Genomic DNA, 16,462 nt, shown 5'->3' with positions numbered 1-16,462 from the left:
GATGTTTGTCATATACGAAAGAGAAGCAGTTAAATCAATACTGATAAATTTGCCTAAAATTATTTTATTTGCTAAAAAAATACTGAGAATTTATTCCTCCAAAACACAGTTCTTTGAAAAACAGTTCTCATTCTTCATTTGTGACTGCTATTATTTTTTTTAATACTCAAAGAACTGTGGTTCTAAAACTTCCTTAGGACAAAATAGCTGCCAACTCTAAAAGACAAAATTATGGCAGAAAAAGAGAAACCACCACCATAATGACAAAAAAAAAATTCTACACTTCGCCAATAATTAATGTAAAGTCAAGTGCTAAGTTGTCAAACTTTATTTTTTTAATTCCCCAAATAATTTTTGAAGGTTTAACATTACCATAAGATTCATAACCAGGCCTGTAGAAATCATCAGTTATAAGGCTGAGGCAGTCTTTTGATTTGCTAACAACGAACAGATAATTCCTCTTAAGCAGATTAACTTAAAGTACATTTTCAAGGAAGTTAAAATCCCCTTCAATCAGGTTCTCAAATTTAATTACAAAAGTCAAACAATTTATTAATACTCATTCAAGTGCAGCCACAAAACAGGCACAGAACTCTCAGGGGCCAGGAAACAAATCCAATCGATATTTACAAGAGTCACAGAGAAAACATTTTTTTTGCCATAACTTGATAAAACATCTAACTCGTCCTCTTAACTAGGATTCTTCCTTCTCTCTTCTTTGCTGCCCCCTATGTGGAAAATACATTAAACATTTTCTTCACTCACAATAAGTATAATCATACTGTTTATTTTGCTATTTTTATATTAATAAAAGAAGTACAGATTAGAAAACCTGGCCTTTTAAAGGTATTTTATATGTATTCCTTTTGCTTTATTAGCCCTGTAGATACGTTACAAAAATACCTTTAAGCTGTAGCTACTTCTATAAAGTTAAAAAAATTATCTATTTAAAAATGGCAAAAGAGCTTGCTTAAAGAGTTTTGTTTGTTTGTTTTTGAGATGGAGTCTTGCTCTGTCGCCCAGGCACAATCTTGGCTCACTACAACCTCTGCCTCCCGGGTTCAAGCGATTCTCCTGCCTTACCCTCCCAAGTAGCTGGGATTACAGGCACCCGCCACTGCGCCCAGCTAATTTTTGTGTTTTTAATAAAGTCGAGGTTTCACCATCTTGTCCAGGCTGGTCTCAAACTCCTGACCCCATGATCCACCTGCCTCAACCTCCCACAGTGTTGAGATTACAGGTGTGAGCCACCGCGCCCAGCCAGAGTTTCTATGGTCGATCTTTTCCTTTTCTCTTTACTATATGAACTCACTGAATAATTGCCCTACTTCCAATTTCATTCTGCCCATATAGAAATTGTGTGTCTATTCCCTGAAAAATACTAATTAAACTGCCAGAGGTAGCATCTCCAACAGTATCTTTTGGTCTTCAGTGTCAAAGGCCTCTGAACAAATGATCAGAAGGCTCAATCTAAAATAAATCTAAAATAGCCTTTGTCAGGATGCTAGCTTTGAACACTCACATTATGACTATGGCTCCCGCTTTCTATTTATCTGGGAAGCAAGAGAGAAACAACACAACTTTACAATCTTGCATGAATGCTAAAGGATAAATTAAAAGTGATAAATCACCAGGAGGCATAATCACCTCAAGAGTTCACTGATACTGTTTTTAAAAGGGGCTCCCTTTTAATTCAGTTCAGTCTGGATTCCAGTGTAAAGTTAAATAAAGGTTTTCAGACAAATACTGCAAAACTGCTAAAATACTACATTTTCCTTTTCCTTCATCTCCTTGGTCATGACACCACCATTTACTATGTGTTAGCCACAGCAGAAGGAATTTCACACGGATTTTTAAATGTCATTTCCTAGCAATACTATGAAATTAAAAGTATTAGTCAGTGAGGAAATGGGCTCAGAAAGGTCAAGTAATTTGTAAAAGGTCACATGAGTGGGAACTGGAAGAACCAGGGTTTGAACTCAGGAGCTTTGATTTCCTAGGCCTTGTTGGCTTTATCCATCAACAGATCATTCCTGGGGGAAGCCTTCGTCATTCACTTTCTGACCTAATCCATGGAGAAATCTTTTGGAGCAGTGGTTTGCAACCTTGGCTGCATATTAATTATCATATATTTTTAAAATATATACATATGGGCCCCACCCTCTGGAGATTCCAATTTAATAGGTCTGGGATAGGGCCCAATCATCAGTATCATTCAATACTGTAGCAATGATTAAAATAAACAATACATCTCCGCGCGGTGCTTAAATTCTAATGGTGCTTAGATTCTAGTAGAAGCCAATAGAATCTCTAGGTGATTCTAATGTGTGGCTCAGCCTGAGAACCAATGATCAAGACACCACTTCTTGAGAGTTCTTTCTTCAAGACCTCCAAGTAAGCAACTCAACTGGCTCCTCCAAAGAGGATGGACAAGAGTCTAGCAACAGCCAGCATAAGACAGTGGAACCTGAGAGAGTTCCAGCCGTGAGAGGCAGTGGAGCACAACGGGAAATATATGGGCACTGGTGTCAGCTAGACCTGGACTCAAATTCCATCTCCTCTATTTATTAACTGTGTGACCTTGGGCCAATCACTTACCTTTGGTGGCTGTTCTGCAGATGCAATGAAATGATGTAAGTAAACCTCCAGGCATATAAAAATGCCCAATCAAAGGTAGTTGCAACTGTTGTTTTGGCTGGTTTTGTTATTGCTATTATAGTGGTAATGACTACTGCCAGCAGACATCAATAAAGAAAAAAAAACAAATTTTAAAGGCTTCCCTCATTTATTAGCCAAATATGTCCTACTTTTATTACTTACCATTTAATTTACAGCTATTTATATTTGCAATTAGCTTGGTAATCATATTTCTTACTCATGACAACTGGGTGAGGATGGTTAACATCATTATTCCCATTTGCTAGATGAGGCATCTTATTTATTTACTATGCCAGATGACTGAGTGAAGATAGTTAACATTAACATTATTATTCCCATTTTCTAGATGAGGAAAAGGCAACATCTTCCATCTACTCTCTGTAGTTTCTATGATCCTATGATTAAAGGCACCTGCAGTCATGTTCATTAGTTCCCTATGAAAAATGATATTCAACATAGATGTCAAGTGTAGGAAAGAAGAATTAACAAGCACTTGATAGCAACCCCAAAATAACATCTAAATAATCACTCATGAACATCAAATTCACCGCAAACAAGTTCCAATTTAAATAAAGGTGTTGGACAGGATTAGGGAAAAATGAACAAATACGTCTTCTTTATCTACCTTCATTTAAGGGAAATGTCTGACGTAGCTTAGAAATTCTTTTTGAAACACAGACTGAAGAACTGTTAACTTCCTCTATGAAGGGTCTTCAGTTAGTAGGTTGCAAAAGATTGTGTCCTGATATTTTATCTTAAATTAGGGCTACAAAGTAGGAGAGATCCAAGATGGAAAGACCCAGTTCAGGGGTTCTCTAAAAAGGCCACCAGGAAGCCCGTGGACTCTGTGCAAAGGCCCATCACTCCAAAGACACCAAATACTCTCCCAACACTGAATAATGGCTTGCCCATAAATGTATCCCCTTTCATATGCATGAAATTTCCATGAATAAAAATATAAATGCCTCTAGAAACACTGCTGAATTTACAGTTATTATATATAACTACTATTGCATTGTGGAGAGGGGCTGAATTTTGTTATTGTTGTTAAAAGGAGACTTCATATTCGAAAAGCTTAGGAAACTCTACTCCAGTCCAAACATCTCTTTTTACTGACGTAGGTGGATCTTAGGGGCAGCTGGGACTCCAACGTAGGTTTTTTCATTCCCAGACAAATGTTTCTTGTCGCACACCATACATGCCTTCCAGTGCAGTTACAGACTCATGGGACGTTTACAGTCATGACTATATCCTCTCTCTAATATCATTTCCTCTTTCTAAAGCAGGAGAGTACAGTCCTACCCTCTCTCCGTGGATATGTTCCAGGAACTTTCTAAATCTCCTGAGCCTCTTCTTCCCCCTTTCTTCCCTCCCATCCTCAGTTTGGTAAGTTTAGGGTTAGCAATACACTCAACCCTTCTCAAGCTCAGATGCTCTTGAAGTGCCCTTTGACATTCAGTCTCAATATGAAATGGAAATACAATCACCGAGGTACTGAAACAAAGAATGTGTAAAGTATGTATAAAATCTGCATATATATGAGTGTATTTGTAGCTAAAACCCCACAAATATTTCCTAATACCTATGAAAAATAAGAAAGTGGAATACTCATGAATAATCATTTTATTTACCTGGATCTGTCAATACCAATGGGCTGTTAATAAACCCTTTGCACATCGACTTGTCAAAATGCTTTCACATTTATAATCATAAATGTGAAATGGATATTTCCCTTTCTCCTGATGACTCACTCTGATATAAGTGCTGCTGGAGTGTCACTGGAACTGAAATTCCATGAAGAGAAGGAATTTATTTTATTCACTGTTCTTACTCCAGTGCCTAGAATAGCGTCTGGCACGTGGTGGGCATTCAATATTTGGTGACTGAGTGAATGACAGAAGCTGACCAGGATGGTAGTTTCTATTTGTTGATTGATTTTTTGACTTCTTCTTTGAGAAAATTAAATGAGTCTATAGGGGAATAATTGAGTTCCTAAAAATTTATTCTTAAAGTCTTCATCCTCTTGTAACTTTAACATTCTTCCCTCAAATATTATTAACGTAATTTTTCTTTTTTCTTTTCTTTTTTTTTGTTGAGATGGAGTCCCGCCCTGTCACCCAGGCTGGAGTGCAGTGGCACAATCTCAGCTCACTGCAGCTTCCGACTCCCAGGTTCAAGCAATTCTCCTGCCTCAGCCTCCCGAGTAGATGGGACTACAGGCACGCGCTGCCATGCCCAGCTATTTTTTCTATTTTTAGTAGAGACGGGTTTTCACCATGTTGGCCAAGATGGTCTTGATCTCCCGACCTCGTGATCTGCCTGCCTCGGCCTCCCAAAGTGCTGGGATTACAGGTGTGAGGCCACCACGCCCGGCCTTGTTAATGTAATTTTTCAAGGTTATATAAAGTAATTCATTCATTACAGGAAAATCAGATACTATCAATATATGGAAAGATGAAAATAAAAGGTCCTGGTGATCCCATCACCTTGGAACAACACAATTAACATGCTGATGTGTATCTTTTCAGACTTTTTTCTATGCAGTTCTACAAACACAAACACATACATATGAAACGTTCCCAAAAGTCTCTGCCCTAGACTTTGTGATTTTGGTTTTTTCCTTCTTCTCTAAACCCCTTTTCCTGACATAGCTCTTTGCCTTCCTTTTATGTCCTAAATCTATTCCTTCCCCAATATTTAGATCCTATTTCAAAACGATTTTCCCCCCTTTGCCCTCCAAAGGATTCGTCTGTTCTTACAACTTTGAACTCTATGTGGATGTTGTCTATCGGATCTTCAGTCCTCCCTTTTCTCTGGGACACTAGTGCTACTCAAGCTCTACACATCTAACACCCAATGCATCATGTTGCCTCCTTCAAAACCAGATGATGCACTGATCCTATTTCCATTAACTACCACAGAATTCTACAAGGTATCCTCAATAGCCATCTTTGCTTCCCCAACCCCACCACATCCAACTAGTGAAAGCCTTTTACATCGCTCCTTCCTATTCTCTCTCACTCATCAATTCCCATGGTTGCCATCAGTGTTTAGGCCCTTGCACATATACTATTTTCTGCCTCTGTCTCGTTTTCTGTATAACAAAAACCCCTCAATGCTACCCACTGCTTCAAGTTAACTTCCTAAAATCCCACTTATTTCTTGCCCTTCCTAAATTCAGAAATTTGTGGTTGCTTCCTTCTCTTACAAAATGGGATTCCAGCGTCTTTGTAATCTCACCTCAAACTACTTTTCCACCCTATTTCTCATTATTCCTGAAAAGAAACCCTTTGCTCCAGTCAGGTTGGTGTACTTATTATTCACCCACCTCCAAAACATCTGACTGTCAGTTAAGTACTTATTAACCGTTTATTATGGGTAAAACCCATTCAATCATTCAACAAATATTTACTGAGTAGCTATTCCATCAGGTAATGTAATAATACTGCAGACACAGTGGTGAACAAGACAGATCAAGTCGCTGTCCTCCTGGAACTGAGGCAAAAGGGTGATGGGGGAGACTCTTAAGACATGGTGGTCCCAGCCCAGGATACTCGCAATCTTCCATTGAAATGTCAAATGAATCAAGACATCCTGAGGGCTGAACTTTGCAGTCCAGGTTGCAAATGGGGAAAGACTTCAGAAGGAAGGGCTGGCTGGAGTGAGAGCTGGATTGTGGACATGGCTTCTCTGATGTGGGACTCAACCCGGGCACTCAAGGATGAGCACAGGAGAGAAGCAGGTGCCTTCCTTCCAGGGGTGTATGAGGAAAGGCAAAAAGGTGGAATGGAAACAACAGCAATAGTGTCAGCTTATTTTGCATAAGGGTTCACTCAACACCTATTCAGAGCACATCCTCTGCCCTTGCAGGGCCCCAGGCTCCGTGGTGGATGTGAAGGTAACACAGACTCAGATCCTACTGTCAGGGGATTTCCATCTAGCAAGGAGAGAAGGCAGGTTCATGATGGTCTATCACACACAGACAGTGAGACGTTCCATAGAGAGCAGAGAGAACACGGAGGAAGTTTGGAAGGTGCACGTTTGGGTTTGTATTAACAGTACTTACAGCATCACATTTTTATGCATCTGCACCCACACGTGCATGTATTAAAAATAACTGTGTTTCAAAGTGCTTTCTCACTCACTTCCTCGTTTTGTACTAAGTGACTTGGGAATCAGGCAGAGTAGGTAAGATGATGTTTTCCAGAGGGGGCAAAGTGTGGCACAGATCTTGTAACTGATCTGCTTGGGTAGGGAACATAAACAGGCGCGAGTAGAACAAGAACACCCTGTCCGTCGCCGCCCACTCCTGCAGCAGAGGAAGTATCTAGAACTGAGGACGCATACTAAGTTCTGTAATCGCATGACACCTGGCAGGTACAATGAAGCCCGGAAGGCACTTCGGATTGAAAAGGGCAGGACGTAGACAGCATTCTAGAGAGGGAACGTGAGCCAAGGCCATTCCCCCATTTCCGTTTTACCTCCCCAAGTCCTGCCTGAATCATCCCCCACCCTTAGGTCTGCCCAAACCACAACCATCCCTTAGGGTTCGCCCCAAATATTTTCAACCCACACTGGTTTTTTTCATTCCATTGATTTCACCCCTACTAATATCCCAGGGAAGGGCGAGTGGCCGTTTCTCTCCTGGACATCATAGCAGGCTCGGCCAGCACACGGCTCGGCTCAGAGCAGGTAGTTAATAAACATGAGCCGAATGAAAGAATTCCTGAGATCGCCACAGCTCAGTAAGGATGCCCTGAGCCCCTACATCCCTCCCCCAACAGAGTGGGCCTGCCTGGCACGGGCGGCCTTAGCAACCCGGAGGAGCGGGGGCACGTAGGGAGAGCGGGGTGGCCCAAGACGCTGGGCCACTGGGAGCCCAGCGCGCGACCCCAGCTGGAAGTCGGAGCTAAGGTTGCAGCGCTCCGGCAAAACGCGCTAGACGAGGTCGTTAAAAGATTTCCCCCTCTGGAAAATCGCCAGGGAAAAGTGGTGAAAAAGGAAGCCGGGAGGGCCCTAGTCTCGGGAGTCTATGAGGAGCCCAACCCCCGGACCTAATCCCGCAGGGAGAAGAGCGAGGTAAGCTAGCGCAGAAGCCAAGCCATTCCAGCTCCAAGGAAAGGGAGCGGTTTTTGCCGCAGGAAGAACCTAGGTCTGGAAGCCTCGCGAGATCTGGGGGTCGTGATCACGTTGCGTTGCCTAGCGACAGCAAGGACGCTCGTGGGACCCCCGGCTAAACCCCGCTGTAGCCTTAAATCTCCTACCATGGGGGAAGAAGGCGGCGGCGGCAGCTGTGGGACCACTAGGGAGCTGCAGAAGCTGAAGCAGCAGGCGATGGAGTACTACCGGGAGAACGACGTTCCGCGCAGGCTGGAAGAGCTGCTCAACTCCACCTTCTACCTCCAGCCTGCCGACGTCTACGGGCACCTGGTAGGGACCTAGGACAGGCGCTCTCCTCCCGCCAACCCCGCTCCCCCCGCCCCGCGCTGCGGCAACGCCTTGCGCCTGCGCCTCAGAATCTAGCATGCGTGCCGCCGGGGCCCTGGTCCTGCGTGTGCGGAGGAGACTCTGGGAGGGAAGGAGCGGGAAGGACACCGGGGGGTGAAGGCATCTCCGCAGAGAAAGTGGTGGAAAGGAGGCAACTGGAGGAAAGGGGGCTCTAGGCGGATTTGAGCTGCAGCGACAGCCCAGGGCCTGTCAGGCTTCCTCGCTACCTAAGGGGCCTCTCCGTTTGTGGGCCGGGCCACCGCCCATGCCTGCCAATTGTCATTTTTAACAGACCTTAATGCCCTCAGCTCAGCTTACCGACCCTGAGCAGCTCCTCTTTGACCACGGGATGAACACCTTGACCACAGGATGAACACAAGTTTGCTACAATTTGGCCTCAGCCTATTCTGGGGCCTCATCCTACTGGCTCCCCTGCCAGGATGCCCGTTAATATCTGACCCGCCCCGCCCTGAACTCCAAAATTCAGACCAAATCCTTGCCCACGTGGCCCTGGACCAACTGTCCTATAGGGTTCCTACAGCATTTCCTTCGTGTATTGTAGTCCATTGAGGCAGCCTCCCTAGGCAGCCTGTGAGCCCCTGCTGGGCTCAGGGGCCTTTTCTTACCACCTTCCGCGTCTCTGCCCAGCCGTGAGATCTGGCACATAGCTTAGCGTTAAGCAGTGAGCAGTTGAAACAGACGTTGTCTGCCCTCCAGATCTGTAAGTAGTAAGGAAGGCAGTGTGTTTGGGGCCCCTAGGAGTTTGCACTATGGCAAGGGAAAGCAAGGAGGCAATGTGAACACCAAGCAGAATGAATCCTATGAAGAAACAGATGTGCTGTCAGGGTGCAAAACCACATCGTGTTGAGGCAGTTGATACAAAGGATGTTCTGCGGATGACTTTTTCCCACTCATGGCCTATACTATCAAAGGGGAGGGGTGTGGGGTTTACCGAGCCCCTTGTGCTGCGTGCTATAACTCACTTAATCCTTAGTACAACTGCGACGAGGTAAAAATGATGATTCCCATTTTACAAATGAAGAACCTGTGGCCAGTGCAATTTAAATGATTTTCCCAAAGGACATAGTGACAGAAGAAAAAAAATCAAACCATGTTTTTGTCCCTATACCCAGCAGAGTGCATGGCACACAGTGAATGCTGAGAAACTATCTGCAGGATGAATGAGTGAATGCTTGACTCTCATTCCATCCTCTTCCTACTATCTGTTGCTAGAGGAATTATTGAACACAGTCTATTCTAACGTCCTCATTTTACAGGGACACCAAGCCTTTGTCTCACAGCTACTTAGTGCACAAGCTAGGACTAAAAATATGAACTCTTGTTCCCCAGTGTAATGTTCTCATTCTATTAGGCAGCCAGGATATTCGTTTGTACAGCTCTCTGGGAATTTATATCTTAGTTTGGAACAAAAGTCACTAATACATAAAATAATTGGAGCAAAAGATAAGGAGATAGATGACTGTGTGCTAGATTGAGGGACAGATCCCTATATGCCTATTAAAGGAATTCAGGGATGGAAAAGATCCTTGGAGGCTGTATATCCAGGAAAGCTGTGGCTTGGACTTTGAGGGATGTTCAGGAATTGCAGGGGCAAAAAAGCAAACTCCTTGAACCCAGGAGTTGGAGGTTGCAGTGAGCCGAGACTGCACCACCACCAGTGCACTCCAGCCTGGGCAACAGAGTGAGACTCTGTCTCAAAAAAGAAAAAGCAATCTCCTTTTCCTTTTCTTAGTGACTGCCCTAGTTTTGGCTGTGCTTACTCTCACCTCCTCTCTCCCTCTATCTAGTTCATCCTGCAGAGTGCTGCCAGAGCAGCGTCCTAACGTGCAAGTCTGACCACAGTTCTCTTCCTCAGAACCTCCTGTAGCTTTCCCCTGCTTGCTGGCCTTCATGTGTATGGTTCACAGTGCTCAGCCCCTCTCTCTGGTAACAGGCGCATCTCCCACTCCCTGTCCTCCTCCTCTACACCAAATCACTGACTGCTCCCTAAAGCCAGAAGTTTCCTGCCTCCCTCCCCTTTGTCCCATTCCCTGTCCCTGAAGTATCTGCTCACCACATTTCCCCCTTGACTGCCACTGAAACACTATACCTCCTCCAGTGTTCAGCTCCAATGTCATTTCTTCTGTCCCTCTCCGACATTGCTATGGCTTGGCTCTATCCCCACCCAAATCTCATCTTGAATTGTACTTCTCATAATCCCCACATAATCCCCACATGTGGGGAGGGACCCGGTGGGAGGTAAGTAAGTTATGGGGATGGTTGCTCTCATGCTGTTCTCGTGATAGTGAGTTCTTATGAGAGCTGATGGTTTTATAAGGGGCTTGCCCCCTTCACTTTGCACTTCTCCTTCTGGCCCTCATGTGAAGAAACATGTGTTTGCTTCTCCCTCCACCGTGATTGTAAGTTTCCTGAGGCCTCCTCAGCTGTGCGAAACTGTGAGTCAATTAAACTTATGCTTTCCTTTCCAGGCAGTCCTTGATAGCAGTGTGAGAACAAACTAAGACAGACATATTAGAGGAATTCACACATGGTAAAGATCCTTGTAGGCAGTAACAATACAATTTATTCCGTTATCATAAAACTGAATGCTTGAGAGAGTTTTGGATTGGGAATGTGGCAGATCTGGTTTTGATTCTTATCTCTGCCACTTCCTCACTGTGATAGAGTTACATTGATGGTCCTCCAAGGAACTACACTTCCAGTGTGAACACCTTTCTGTAAGTCCCTCCCACACTGACTCTGGACTTGGCTATGTCACTTACTTTGATCAATAGGACCTTGACAAGCACGATACAAACAGAGAGTTGGTAAGTGCTGGCATATTGAAGCTTGTCCTCTTGGAAGCTAGTCATCGTGCTGTGAGGATGTCCCAATTACCCTACTGGAAAGAGAGAGGTTGTGCAGAGAAAGACCCTGGCAGATACGAGACCCCTCAGGATATCCTGTGAGAAAGACAGATGCCCAGCCAACCCCTCACTGTGCCAGCCATCCCAGCTACGGCACTGGACATTGAGTGAAAACAGCTTGGATATGCTGGCTCCTGTCAAGCCTTCAGATGATTACATCTGCATAACGGACTCCAGAGAAGCCCAGCAAAAGAATTTCCCAGTTGAAGCCCCACCCAGATTACAGGATCATGAGCAAGTTAATGGTTTAAACCGCTAAGGTTTGGGGTGGTCTGTTACAAAGCAGTAGATAATGAAAACATTGGCTAAGTGATCTTGGACAGTTAATTTTTGTGAAACTCAGTCTGCCCATCTGTGGGATGGAGATGACATCACATAGCTTAGAGAGTTGAATGTAATGACATAATGTATATATAGTGCCCAGGGATGTCACTGACATTTATTAATTTATACAAGATTTAATTTATAGAATCCTATGTATGTCAGGCTCTGTGGTTTGTGATATAGTGATAAAGAAGTCACTCTTTCAGAGCACAGATTAATTACTTTAAAAATGTTAGTTCCCTTCCTCTCCTAACACAACGTGTGGCACATTATAGGTGCTTGGTGCTTGTTAAATTGAACTCACTATAACACAGAGAGTATAAGCTAAATAACATTTTTGCTCTCCTGATTCTAAATTCATTTAGGCACTTACTCTGTAACATACAAACCACCAGTTTAAAAATTCATGGATAGCTTGAAAATGAGTTCTTGCTTACTACTTCTGGGGCCCCACCTCTGAACTGACATGTCGCTGTGGGTATTAGATGACCTGTTGTCCAGGTTGAAGTCACTGGATTTTGAACTGAAAGATAGGAGAACTGGTCTGCTAAATGAAAGCAAAGCCCAATCCTATCTGGTAATCAAGAGAGCAATAAAAGTGTGCCTTCGCCTTCCCTCCTTTCAGTCTCTCCTAGCTCCTGCTCCTCTGCACAGAAACACCATCCTGAGCCTTTTCTTGCAGGCTCCTTGAGTGGGCTTTCTATCTCAGCTTCTCTTTCTTCAGTCTCTTTCTTGGATCACTTCCAAATGGCTTCTGCTTTTCCACCTCAATGAAACTGCAATTACTAAGGCTCCCAACAAGCCTCTTTGAACACATAGGACTCTGCATGAGCTGATAGTAAGATACAACCATTGCATTAAGTCTTCACCACTAAAATATCACATGCCTTGCTGGGAGGAATAAAAATGAGCCCATGTGCTGGGCACAGTGGTTCACGCCTGTAATCCCAGCATTTTGGGAGGCTGAGGCGGGCGGATCACGAGGTCAGGAGCTTGAAACTAGCCTGGCCAACATGTTGAAACCCCTTCTCTACTAAAAATACAAAAAACTAGCCGGCCGTTGTGGTGCACACCTGTAATCCCAGCTACTTGGAAGGCTGAGTCAGGAGAATCGCTTGAACCCAAGAGGCAGAGGTTGTGGTGAGCAGAGATCATGCCATCGTACTCCAGCCTGGGTGACACAGTGAGACTCCTGTCTTGAAAAAAAAAAAAATCAGCCCATGTCAGGTTTCTTAAATTTGAATGCATCATGGTGTTCTAGAGACCAGTTGGTTTCTATATCTTGAAACAAGGGGGCTGGGCACAGTGGCTGACGCTGTAATCCCAGCCCTTTGGAAGGCTGAGGTGGAAGGATTGCTTGAGGCCAGGAGTTTGAGACCAGCCTGAGCAACATAGTAAGATCCTGTATCTACAAAAAATAAAAATTAGCCAGGTGTGGTGTCGTGTGCCTGCGGTCCCAGCTACTCGGGAGGCTGAGGTGGGAGAATCGCTTGAGCCTGGGAAGTTGAGGCTGCAGTGAGCCATGATCGTGCCACCGCACCCCAGCCTGGCTGACAGAGTAAGACCCTGTCTCAAAAAAAAAGAAAGAAACAAACAAACAAGAGGGATAGCTTAGTCAACTGAATTGACTCTAAGAAGGCCTGCTAGCCTGTAATCCCAGCACTTTGGGAGGCCAAGGTGGGCGGATCACGAGGTCAAGAGAACGAGACTATCCTGGCCAACATGGTGAAACCCCATCTCTACTAAAAATACAAAAATTAGCTGGGTGTGGTGGCACGCGCCTGTAGTCCCTGCTACTCGGGAGACTGAGGCAGGAGAACTGCTTGAACCTTGGAGGTGGAGGTTGCAGCAAGCCGAGATCGTGCCACTGCACTCCAGCCTGGCAACAGAGTGAGACTGTCTCTGTTGAAGAAGGCTGGCTAATCAGTGACACAGGGCCTTTTAATTAAGAAATGTATGCAAGTTTCTGTTGAGAGTTCAACATACACCAAATTGCCCCATATACCAGAGACTCAAGAGTGGCCTGAATCTGTATCTCAGTAGGTGAGGGCAGGGCAGTTCTCACAGAACTGCTAGTCTAATCCTGGCATCAGGAAGAACACTCATGGAGAGGTGTGGTAAAACAAGAGTCAATGTGAATGACTTTTTGAAGATAAATTAGATGTGGTATTGTGACTTTTTTCCCCAAGCACCCACTTGAACCAGCTGATTTTTGTTCTTTTGTGTGTGTTGAAGGCAAACTGCTTTTCTAAACTTGCAAAGCCTCCCACCATATGCAAAATAGTGGGGAAAGACGTACTGGATGGACTAGGGCTTCCAACCTTGCAAGTGGACATATTCTGCACTATTCAAAACTTTCCTAAGGTATGAGGCAGTTTCAGTGTGTTCTTTAATGTACTGGCCCCACTGCATGTATTAGCAACTCTTGTCTAAACTGTAGAAAATTAACGTTTCGAAATTAAGTATTTGTGAAATATATGTATATTTCATAGGTAGTCATGTAAGCATGAATCATACCGTCAACCATGATGGCTTTATTATGTTTCAGTGTAATTTTGATACAGACATGACATGCTAACCTGAGGATGAGCCAACATGGAGAAAGGAACTGAGGCAAAAATAGTTTTGTTTTGTTTTGTTTTTTGTTTTTGAGATGGAGTTTCACTCTTATTGCCCAGGCTGGAGTGCAATGGCACGATCTCGGGTCACCACAACCTCTGCCTCCCGGGTTCAAGTGATTCTCCTGCCTCAGTGTCCCGAGTAGCTGGGATTACAGGCATCCATCACCATGCCTGGCTAATTTTGTATTTTTAGTAGAGATGTGGTTTCTCCATGTTGGTCAGACTGGTCTCGAACTCCCGACCTCAGGTGATCTGCCCGCCTCGGCCTCCCAGAAGTACTGGGATTACAGGCGTGAGCCACTGCACCTGACCAAAATGGTTTTTAAATTCTGACATTACTCATGTGATAGGTTCTATAAATCTACATGTAGATTTATAGATTAGTCTATTTACCTGGATATTTATAGATGTTAGACTGACCTAAATAAAGAAAATAATTTACTTTAATAGTTTTAACAATTCATTTTAATTCACTTTGCTACATATTTGTTAGAAATAATTTTTGCTATAGTCTCTGGTAGGAGAAGAATAATGAGTAAATCTGCATTTTTGTTGTTATTTATTAGAAAGGTAGTGATAAAAATGAAGTTCGGCGTAGGGTTTTTCTAAGGGTATTTTAAGTGTTCTATGAAGCTGATTTCCACAGTGTTTCAATAGCTATAAAAATATCTCAAAGAAAATTATATATTCTCATTCTCCCCTTGAAATTGGTGGTAAAATTTCGTGCATGTTAAAAGCTGGATTAATTTCCTCTTTCTGGGAGAGGTAGGGAAAGTGTTGAATACATTTCTGTGATTTTCAGAACATATGTTCTGTGGTAATCTCGACTCACTTTGAAGTCCATGAGAACGCTCTGCCCGAGCTGGCTGAAGCGGAGGAGGCAGAGAGGGCCAGCGCGGTCAGCACCGCCGTGCAGTGGGTCAACAGCACCATTACGCACGAGCTCCAGGGGATGGCACCCTCTGATCAGGCAGAGGTGGATCACCTCCTCAGGTACAGTTTCCACTTTGAAATATAAACATCAAGAACAAATATACGTCCATTATCTTTCCATTTCACCTGCCGATTAAATGGGTCTGTCAAATCTATAGCATTGGGAAGTCAGTTTACAAAGCATATGTGAAAGCAGCAACATTTAGCATAAAGTTTGTTTTTCTCCTGAAAACCCTGTAATTAACACCTTACTGTGTAATGCTACATAGGGCTTTTTGGTCTCTTTTCATGTATAGAGCTGTCCTAAGACTTAGTAAAAAGCTTCTCAGAAAAAGAATTTGATTGTGAATCCAGAGGATGCCCTTTTCCTTCTCCCCACCCGTCACATGCCACCTATGAGCTTCTCATATCCTTTTATTTAGTCACAACAGCTGACACTTACATTCTGTCCTCCAGCCACAACTGAGTCTCCCATGCTTTGCCCATAGGTTGACTCAAACGCGCTAACAAGGAAGCGTTTACTAGGGCTATGGAAATGTTCTTCATTGCCCAACCAAGTAATGGGTTAGAATCACTTTTCTGTTTGTGCAGGTCCAATGCCACAACCCCTTGGCCAACAGAAGGTCAATTGGATTCTCTTTTCTTAAGCTTTGTCATTTACTTAATTGTGTATAACATTTTAGTTTGCTTCAGAGTAAGATAATGACCTTTGTAAAAGAAACTTTTTTTTTTTTTTTTGAGATGGAGTCTTCCCCTGTCACCCAGGCTGGAGTGCAGTGGCATGATCTTGGCTGATGGCAATCTCCACCTCCCAGGTTCAAGCGATTCTCCTGCCTCAGCCTCTGAGTAGCTGGAATTACAGGTGCTTGCCACCATGCCCAGCTCATTTTTGTATTTTTAGTAGAGATGGGTTTTTAACCACGTTGGCCAGGCTGGTCAAGAACTCCTGACCTCAAGTGATCCACCCGCCTCGGCCTCCCAAAGTGCTGGGATTAGAGGCGTGAGCCACCGCGCCAGGCCAAGAAACTTTTTTGAATAGTTTTTGGTTTGCTTGGAGTTTCTGAATGCTATTCCTCTATTCCTTTTTTTTTTTTTTTCCTTCATGTGCTATTATCATTTTCTTAGTTTATTATTTTTTTTCTCAAGCTCTCAGTTACATCTTATATTTTATTACACTCTTTTTTTTTCCTGGCATTTTCCCTCCCCAAATCACCCATCTGGACTGGTTCTTCTGTAGACCACCTACAGAGATGCCATAAAAACTTCATTGTTCTCCTGTTTCTGGATCCCACATTCTTTTCTTTCATGATTTGCTGGATTGTATCCTTTAAAAGTAAGGATGAGAAAGGGTATATGGGATGTAAAGTTTCTTAGTTATTTTATGTGTGGGAATGTCGATACTTTGCCCCCAAGGTTGATAGTTTAGCTGAGTATAGAATTCTCTGTTGAAATCAATTTATCTCATACTTTAAAGGCATTGCCCCACTGGCATCTGGATTATTAATAAATCTG

General features: G+C 43.6%; 2 protein-coding genes across 7 annotated transcripts in view; one reads left to right on the top strand and one right to left on the bottom strand.

Moving 5' to 3' along the window:
* Positions 1 to 8,086, bottom strand: part of LOC105467402 (heat shock protein family A (Hsp70) member 12A) — a 182,077-nt gene extending 173,991 nt beyond the window's left edge. For 2 of the 4 annotated variants that reach the window (XM_011716983.3, XM_011716992.2), the window contains exon 1: positions 7,923 to 8,062. In XM_011716983.3, the coding sequence (XP_011715285.1) occupies positions 7,923 to 7,925 (3 nt within the window). In that variant the 5' untranslated portion in view covers positions 7,926 to 8,062. Of the gene's footprint in view, positions 1 to 7,922 lie in introns of all 4 variants that reach the window. The other 2 variants (XM_011716985.3, XM_011716984.3) reach the window with 2 other exon arrangements.
* Positions 7,924 to 16,462, top strand: part of LOC105467378 (enolase 4) — a 35,693-nt gene continuing 27,154 nt past the window's right edge. For all 3 annotated transcript variants that reach the window (XM_011716958.3, XM_011716967.3, XM_011716950.3), the window contains exons 1-3: positions 7,924 to 8,088; positions 13,632 to 13,760; positions 14,820 to 15,010. In XM_011716958.3, the coding sequence (XP_011715260.2) occupies positions 7,924 to 8,088; positions 13,632 to 13,760; positions 14,820 to 15,010 (485 nt within the window). The remainder of the gene's footprint in view (positions 8,089 to 13,631; positions 13,761 to 14,819; positions 15,011 to 16,462) is intronic.

This window comes from Macaca nemestrina, chromosome 9 (assembly GCF_043159975.1).
Source record: "Macaca nemestrina isolate mMacNem1 chromosome 9, mMacNem.hap1, whole genome shotgun sequence".
NCBI classification, from domain to species: Eukaryota; Metazoa; Chordata; class Mammalia; order Primates; family Cercopithecidae; genus Macaca; species Macaca nemestrina.
The sequence above is the reverse complement of the archived record's forward strand: the minus strand, read 5'-3'. Positions and strand labels throughout refer to the sequence as shown.